At 53.3% G+C, this 8,867-nt stretch overlaps 1 protein-coding gene across 1 annotated transcript in view; it reads left to right on the top strand.

The window, feature by feature from the left end:
* The window catches only part of ALDH3A1 (aldehyde dehydrogenase 3 family member A1), a 10,134-nt gene extending 2,097 nt beyond the window's left edge, over positions 1-8,037 (top strand). The window contains exons 2-11 of the mRNA XM_019641477.1: positions 1,406-1,572; positions 3,163-3,394; positions 3,891-3,976; positions 4,227-4,435; positions 5,052-5,169; positions 5,663-5,804; positions 6,443-6,609; positions 7,062-7,161; positions 7,607-7,737; positions 7,838-8,037. Coding sequence (XP_019497022.1) covers positions 1,411-1,572; positions 3,163-3,394; positions 3,891-3,976; positions 4,227-4,435; positions 5,052-5,169; positions 5,663-5,804; positions 6,443-6,609; positions 7,062-7,161; positions 7,607-7,737; positions 7,838-7,852 — 1,362 coding nt within the window. The 5' untranslated portion in view covers positions 1,406-1,410 and the 3' untranslated portion in view covers positions 7,853-8,037. The remainder of the gene's footprint in view (positions 1-1,405; positions 1,573-3,162; positions 3,395-3,890; positions 3,977-4,226; positions 4,436-5,051; positions 5,170-5,662; positions 5,805-6,442; positions 6,610-7,061; positions 7,162-7,606; positions 7,738-7,837) is intronic.
* Positions 8,038-8,867: the final 830 nt, after the last annotated feature.

Raw genomic sequence — 8,867 nt, forward strand, 5'->3', positions numbered from 1 at the left:
TGTTGTTCAGCATCTTAGCTGTAGAGGGCAGTGTCACTGGCCCTCATATGTGGGATCCGAACCGGGGCCCTCTGGCATCCCAAGCCAGTTCTTAATCATCGCGCCACTCGGCCGGCCCAATCTTTTACATTTTTTATCATGAACATGTATTACTTATTGTTGATCACTTTTATTCAAAAAGTTAGCAAATATTTAAAAAAGATACAAGCTCATTGCACAAAAGTCAAGAACTACAGAAGATGAAAACAACGATCACTACTAACTAACTCCACCCTACCGATCATTACCATGTGGGGCTGCCCATCTGGCCCTTTCTTGCATGTGCACACACATGCACACCTAATATGCCTGTTGTTCTGTAACTTGTTTTATTTCTTATCCTTCATGCAGGGGACATATCTGGCACAGAGAGAACGCCTTTTATAAAGGTGCTGAAATACTTGCTCTGTCTCTCTCCTAAATACTACACAATGACCCATTACATAGGTGCAGAGCAGTTCGTTTAAATTGTCTCCTGCTGATGGACGTTTAAGATGTTTCCAGTATTTCTCTGTTATAAACAAACTTGATAAATTTTCTTATTCATGAATGTTTAGAAATGTTATAATTTCTATAAGCTCCTGAGTGTGGACCTATGTCAGAGTTTCATGTTTTAAAGGATTTTTTGCTAAATGTAGCCAAATGGCTCCCAGAAGGAGACATCCCAATTTGCCGGTATGGTTTCTTGGAATCCCCTCCCACTTTCGTGTGGAAATCTGATGCTCTGTGAGACGTTGCTGGCATTTGCACTGTGTCTCAAAGGTGTTCCAGGCACACACTGGTTTAAAGACCAAGCCTGGTTCTGTCTGCCAAGCAAACAGTGCTTCTGAGAACAATTGCTTAGTCAGAAGGTGGTGCAGATTATTTTCACACTGGGTTTTCTTTAATCAGCTTGGGTGTGGAATCACAACCTGTGCTATCTAATATAATCTGGGAAGTGGCCTGGATGGGTGTGCACAGCCCGTGGAGTGTTTGCCTGGGAGTGTCACCAGCTTTGCAAACAGGTAGGGGCAGGAGTGGGACTTGAGAGGTGCCAAGAGGGGTTTGCCCCAGCGCACTGCCAAGAACCCACCATCAGCAATTATGTGTCACTGCTTCCTGGCCCTCACTGCAAATGAGCTTGTCATCTGATCAGGGAGTTATCCAGAGGGCCAGAAGGTCCAGACCAGCAGGGTCAGGAAGCTGAGAAAGCAAAAGAATGCCATTTTCTCAGCCTCTCTGTGATATCTTCCTCTTGCTATAAAATTAACGTGTTGGAAGAGCAGTGAAGATGCTGTCCCCGCGGCCTCCAGATCCCAGTGATAGGACAGGGATCCAGGACGCAGCCCGTCCTCCTTCCCTGTTCCAAGGTGCTGTCTCTCCCCAGGCACCATGAGCAAAATCAGCGAAGTCGTGCAGCGTGCCAGAGCTGCCTTCAACTCGGGCAGGACTCGCTCCCTGCAGTTCCGGATCCAGCAGCTGGAGGGGCTGCGGCGCATGATCAAGGAGCGTGAGAAGGACATCGCGGGCGCGCTGGCAGCAGACCTCCACAGGGTGCGGTCCCCAACCTCCTCCTCCAACCCTCCCCCCCACCCCAAACACACACCTTAAAGAGCGGCACCGCTAGGATCTAGGAGCCACAGTGGACAGCGAGATTTCGGGCGCCACAGCGCGCAGGAGGTGGGTAGCAAGGATGGGACAGGAATAAGAGCAGCCGCTACTTGCCTGTAGGACATCTGCTGTGCCCCTGAAGCTCTGTGTGCACCTGAAACCCTGTGCCAAGCTCTTTACAGGGAACCGCACTTAGTCCTCAAAACCCTCTGCAAATGTCAGGACCCTTTAATGGAGGAGGAAAGTGTGTCTCAAACCATCAGATGCTGAGATGGGGCACAGTGGCCTCTCCTTCCGCCCCACTTTGAGCCCCAGGTCTCCACCCTCCAGGGCAGGAACAGGTAGCTCCTTTCTCCCATCCTTCTGCCATTCCCTCCTGGCTTCACTTTCTTTTCCATCCGGCTTGGAGCATAACGTCACCTGGTTCAACCATCTCCTGCGGACATGACATACCGAACTTCTGGTTTCCCCATTTCCTCCAGCCCACAGCCCCACTCAGGGTCAGCTGGTTCTCTATACCAGGGAATAGCACAGCTTGGCACCCTACAAGACACCTGCGCTGCATGTCATTTTCCCTCCCTTCCCCCATCCATCCCTTACCCTGAGCAAAATCAGACACCTCCAAATTCTCAAGCCCTTTACCTTGATGCCACCAAGATATCAGAGACCTGCTTCCACTCTTCCATCTCACCTTGGAGAAGGGCAGGGGGCCCTTTGCTGCTGCATTTTTTAATCTCTCAGGATTTCTCATCTTAAAGCAAAAAACTAAGACAACAAGAAAACCCACTCTGCTGATTTCACAACTCTGTTTTGTTCTTCACACCCAAAGTTTAAGGAAGAGCTGTATCTTCTGCTGTCTGCACCTCCTCTCTCCTCCCCTTGCACCCTGGTTGCCTCCCCACCACTCCAAGAGGATCCCAGCACCCACTCCCTCCCTTCCCTGGCTGAATTTCTCCTGGATTTTCTCCTCTCTCTGGTAGCCTTTTTCTTGCATCCACTTCTTAAAGGTGATCTTAGGGTTCTTTCGTGGGTTCATGTGTCATTTTAATCTGTAAGTGTCCCCGGACACTCATTGGATTGATTCCTATCCACTCATTAATGACCTTCAAATCACTGCCCTGGTCTGAGATCCCTTTAGGCACCTTAACTTCAACATCTTCAAACCTTCCTGGATCCCCAGCACTGCAGAAAGGGGCCCTTGCAGACCCACTGCTCCAATGGCTACTCCTCATCTCTATACTCGGTGTGCCTTCTCTGGCCCAGCCCCCTGGGAGCCCATGGTGAATGTCCCCTGTCACCCTGGCAGCTGAACATGTGTGGCTCTGTTTAACAAGCCCACTCAATAGCCCTAGGAGGTACAGATCATGCTTATATTTTGCAGACTGGGAGAGTGAAGTTAGGAAAGGGTAGGCAGGTTCATTCAGGGTTACATAGCTAGGGAGCAGTAAACCAGGATCCACACATGGCCTGCCCTGGTGACTCCCTACTCAGAGCTCTGAGACCAGTAAGCTCACAGGAGCCCTTTCACCGTAGAACGAATGGAATGCATACCAAGAAGAGATAGTATATAGCCTGGAGGAGATTGAGTACGCCATCAAGAAGCTTCCGGAGTGGATTTTGGATGAGCCCACAGAGAAGACTGCCCAGACCCAGCAGGATGAATGTTACATCCACTCGGAGCCCCTGGGTGTAGCCCTTATCATCGGCACCTGGAACTACCCCTTCACCCTCACCATCCAGCCCATGGTGGGAGCCATTGCTGCAGGTACCATGGGCCCCCTTCCGGGAGGGGAGTCACTAAAGGATCACCATTCCTTACTATGGAGAGTGAGATCAGGGGAGCTCAGGACTTTGAGAAAGTGGGTCCTGGGATCAGGTCTGTCTTTCACAGGAGACTGCAGGGACTAAACTATTTAGCAAGGCTTCCTGGTGACCAAAGCCCAACCAGGCTCAGATGTCTATGTAGTGTCCCTCCCTGGCCATGTGTGGGGGCTGGGCAGCTCTCAGCTAAGATGTATCATGGTTTCCTTACCAGTCTGTCCACTCTGCTTGGGCCCAGAACATTTCTCTCTCCTTCTCCTTCCCTCTTCTCCCACATCTCATCAACTGCATGGGGCAGGTGGTGTGGCTCCTGTGGCATGTGCCCACAGCTCTTCTGTCCACTCCTCCAAGGACACAGAAGATGGAGGGAGCCTCCAGGTTTGGTCACTGGGAGGGCAGAGCATTGGGGTGGGGGCACCCTGACTCCCTGTGCTCTGCAGGGAATGCAGTGGTCGTCAAGCCTTCAGAGGTGAGCGAGAACATGGCGAACCTGCTGGCCACCATTATCCCTCAGTACGTGGACAAGGTGAGCGGCTTGCTCTCCAGGGCACAAGGAGAACGGTGTTGGGGCCAGGTCTTTGGGGTTGAGAGAGTGACTTCTTGCAGCAAGGAGCCAAGGCACGGGTGGAGGTGAGGACAGTTGGCCTCTTCCACTGGGGTGAACAGAACCCCTGAGTCAGAGTCAGGAGAGGAAGTGTACTTGGTGGTGGCTGCCCAGGCAGGGTGAGGAGGGTCTGTGGTCTTTTCTGAGCCTCACCTCTCTCCTCACATGGAAGGATCTGTACCCGGTGATCAATGGGGGCGTCCCCGAGACCACAGAGTTGCTCAAGGAAAGATTCGACTACATCCTGTACACCGGGAGCACCGGTGTTGGGAAGATTGTAATGACTGCCGCGGCCAGACACCTGACCCCGGTCACACTGGAGCTGGGGGGAAAGAGCCCTTGCTATGTGGATAAGGACAGTGATCTGGACATTGCCTGCAGGTGAGGAGGCTTGGCACCTATCTGAGCTGGAGTGGCCCACTAGCTGCCTTCCAACGCTTGTGGACTGCAGTTCCACTCTGAGTGACACAGACATTGTCCCTGCCCTCACAGTGCCTGAAGTCCAAGGCAGGAGTTTCAGGGATGGCGGGGTGCAAGCAGTCCCGGAAGGCTTCCTGCAGAGGAGAGGTCAAGCCAGAGCTCTCCCTAACTTCCATATCCCATGTGCATGGCCTTCTGGGGTGTGGAGTGTGCACATTCACTCCACAGCTTGCCTGGCTGTGCAGAACTCCAGAACGTGAATGGAAGGGGTACAAAGGCTGTCCACCCCAGAAATCCCCTACCAGTCACTGATGAGGTGAAGGTGTGTGGTGCCACAGACCCCTGTGAACATGTTCAGGGACATAGGTCTGCTCAGTCCAGAACCTAGAAGCCAGTGGGCCACTTAGGGAACCCTCACTGGAAAGCTCACAACCTCTGGTTTCTGCTGACCAGAGAGAAAGCTTTCCAGCATTCAGCCCCTTGAGCCTTTATCTTGAGCTGATGGAATAGGTTGCTTGTTCTCGGGTAACCTCCCACACCTTGAAGAATGTTAGAGTATAATCTGGGATTTTCACAGACGCATCGCCTGGGGGAAATTCATGAACTCTGGCCAGACCTGTGTGGCCCCCGACTACATCCTCTGTGATCCATCCATCCAGAACCAAATCGTGGAGAAGCTCAAAAAGTCTGTGAAAGTGAGTGTTGGCCTAGGAGGGTGAGTGAGAGCTGCAATGTAGAAAGATGGGTGTGGACTTGAGAAAACACTGGATGTTTTTCTCTGATTTTGAAAGTCATTCACACTCACTGTAAATAATTTGGAAAAGATTAAAAAGCATAAGGAAAAAAAAATGGTATCCAGAATCCCGCCACCCAAAGACAGTCACTGCTAACTTGGTATTTTCCCTTCCATCTTCCTTTCTGTTAACACACACATTTGCTCCTGATGTGATGTCCAGACATCTGTGCAAATATTTCTTTCAAGCATAGCTGTTTCACAGCACTTCGTATGCCGTGAAAATCGTGGAGCACCCCAGATGTCATGGCAGCCCAGTAGTTCTTGGTGTCGCTGTGGCATCATCCACTGCAGTGGCTGGGCAGTGCCCATGTGTTCTCCCAGGTCAGGGTTGCCAGTGACCTCGAAGCCTTTGTCTGTGTCCTTACTTGAAGGCTGTCACCTCTTCTCCACAGGAGTTCTACGGGGAAGATGCCAAGAAGTCTCGTGACTATGGAAGAATCGTTAGCTCCCGGCACTTCCAGAGGGTGATGGGCCTGTTAGAGGGCCAAAAAGTTGCCTACGGAGGAACTGGGGACGCAGCCACCCGATACATAGGTGCATGAACTCACCCTTTGGAAAAGCACCACCTACCCGACTGCCGGGGTGCCAGGTCCCTCAAAGTTGGTGGCAAGTGGGCACAGATACTTGAAGAGCAGACAACCCTGAGGAGGGTAGAAATTGCTTTCACCAGTGGGCCAGGGGTAGGCTCTTGGGTTCTCGGTGGGCAGAGGCTGTGCACAGCTCCTGGGAAACCCCTCTCCCCACAAGGCCCAGAGAGCAGCCTTATCGCCTCCCCACCCCCACAGCATCAGCAGGGAATTCGGACAGCAGAGCACACCAGAGCTCCAGATGTGCAGAGCTGGAGGGGGCCCCCATGCCTAGGCTTGAGGGTCAGCAGATGGGGCCCCACTTGGCCTCCAACTTGCCAGGAGACTAAAGAGCTCTGGCTGGTAGCTGGTGGGTGCAGTGCCTGCCCCTGTGAGGTGTAGACCCAGGGCTCTTTCCCATACAACTTAGTCTGTCATTCTCCCCAAGGTCCTCCAGGATGAAGCCCAGGCAAGTGAGGACATCATCCCTGCCCCTCTCTAAGCCTCGGGAGGCTTATCCATAAAAGAGTTGAAGGAGGAAGCCTGGACTTGCCAGGTGGGCGGAGGTCTCAGTGCAGGCTGACTCTGGCTTATTTCTTGCCTCAGCTCCCACCATCCTTACGGATGTGGATCCCCAGTCCCAGGTGATGCAGGAGGAGATCTTCGGGCCCATAATGCCCATTGTGTGTGTGCGCAGCCTGGAGGAAGCCATCCAGTTCATCAACCAGCGTGAGAAGCCCCTGGCTCTCTACGTGTTCTCCCAAAATGACAAGGTGGGCCTGGGGTGCCCTCCTTCCAGGGTCCTGGAGCTCCTGGGCACAGCACTCATGCAAACAGGACCCAAGGGTCCACAGACCTCGTTTCAAATCCCAGTTTTCCCACACACCACTGTGTGACCTTGGAAAAGTCACTTAACCTTTCTGAGCCCCTTTCGCCTCAGCTCTGAAATCAGGACAGTAGAATCCACCCCAGAGCATTGAATGAGATGATCATTGACATAGTGCCTTGCATGCAGGCATGGGAACTGTCACTATTACTGTTTCCCCGCTTAATACTTGATATGTGGGGAGAGTGGGAGACCCCAACTGGGGCTCGGGGGGCGCAGAACAAGACTTGGGCTCTGCCTCCACCAGCTCACATCCTTGAGACTTCCAGATGCACCCAGAGGGGAGCTTGGGATGTCCTGGGGCAGGAGACTGAGGCTGGGGAATGGGTGCTGTTGCAGGTGATTAAGAAGATGATTGCAGAGACCTCGAGTGGTGGAGTGACAGCCAACGATGTCATAATCCATTTGTCCGTGCACTCTCTGCCCTTTGGGGGTGTGGGTGAGTCTAGGGCGGAACTCACCACCTACCTGCTCCCTGCAGGTGTCCCCTCCACCCCTGGGCTGGGAATTCAGGAGGAGCCCAAGCAGCCCTGGCCCTCAGGCTCCCACTAACCACTCCTGTGTCGGCCTCTGGACTCTGCCAGAACATCTATCAGCCACACTAAACCTTGAGACCCTAGAGGGCCCTAAAGGTCACCTGGTGTCCTGGGCCTGTTTCATGGAGCAATTTCTACCCTAAGAGAGGCAGTACCAGCTAGAGGCCACACAGCTGTCTAATGGCATAGCTGGGATTAAACTCGTCTTGGGCAGTCTCTCTGTTGTCCCCAGAATGGACGAGAGTGGAAGCGGGAATACCTAGGGATTGGCCACCGTGGGGAGGGTCAGTTATAGGCATGATCTGGGGGTCACAGGGCCCCTGGACCTGAGCGGCTCCTCCCCAACAGGGAACAGCGGCATGGGATACTACCATGGCAAACACAGCTTCCACACCTTCTCCCACCGCCGCGCCTGCCTAGTGAGGTCTCTGCTGAAGGATGACCCCCTCAAAGGCAGATACCCACCAAGCATGGCTAAGGTGAGAGGTAGTGGGGGGTGCTGTTAAGGAAGACCAGGTTGCTGGGAGACTTTGGACCTGCACAGGACAAAGCCCTCACTGCCCTGTGTCTTCCTCACAGATGACCCGTCACTAAAGCTGCTGCACCTGCCTTCCCCGTGCTCTGCCCTCACTCTGCTGTCCAGCCCCTGGGCGAATTGCTCTTGCTCCTCCGTGGATCAATGCATGCCCCCCACACCCATTTGTCCCTAGGCCTCACTTTCCCAAGTCCGACCCCCTTACTGGACATGTAAGACAAATAAAATTTTCCAAGTGAATGAATGAGTGTGTGTGTGCATGCTTCTTTTGCAGCCCTACACCTGCCCATCCTCTCGAGTCGTACCCCATGCCCCCATCCCCATTATTCTGACAAGCAGTAAAGAGCTCCTCAAAGATGCACATTAGCCCCCACCTTCTCACCAGGGCCTCTTGGCAAGAGGCACTGGTGTCCAGGAGGTGTTTGTCTTCTATTTAGACTTTGGGACGGCAGCTCCATTTCCAGTGTGGAGGGGTCTAGTGGAAGGGTGACCAAGGAGGCTGAGTCTTGATAAGTGGCTCAGAAACCAAGGGCCAACGCACTCCTTTCAGATTTACCATCTCGGGCAGGGGTCCCTCAGTGCGACCATGCAGTAGTTCCACGAAACCCCCTGAGTGATTTCAGAGTGCTGCTCCCTGGGGGCAGAAGAACAGGAAGCCAGGTTAACCTGAGAACCCACAGTGTCCGATAGCTTTTTGTCAGGCAGTGTCTGGGTCCAGGGGTCTGGCCTTAGGGGCCTGAGGAACTGGGAGAAGGTCCATTGAGGATAGTCTAAAGCAGGGCTTTGGTCAGAGCAGGAGCCAAAAATCAGCCCAACGTGGCCAGCAGGTGAGTGGGGGCAGGTGGAGAGAGGCCTGCTAAAGCTGGCCGGCCTGCCAGGTCCTTAAACAGGCACTCCCTCCCTGCAGCTGGTATGACAACTATGGCTGACCAATCTTTGAAATGAGTGTGATGGCACTCACAGGAGATGTTACTGTGAAGCACAGCAAACACCATGCTGCCATCACAAGGTATGCCAGGCCCTGCCTCGGGGCCCTCACTCCAAGTCGTTGATCTCTCCCATGACTGCACTAAT

This window comes from Hipposideros armiger, unplaced genomic scaffold, assembly GCF_001890085.2.
Source record: "Hipposideros armiger isolate ML-2016 unplaced genomic scaffold, ASM189008v1 scaffold_61, whole genome shotgun sequence".
NCBI classification, from domain to species: Eukaryota; Metazoa; Chordata; class Mammalia; order Chiroptera; family Hipposideridae; genus Hipposideros; species Hipposideros armiger.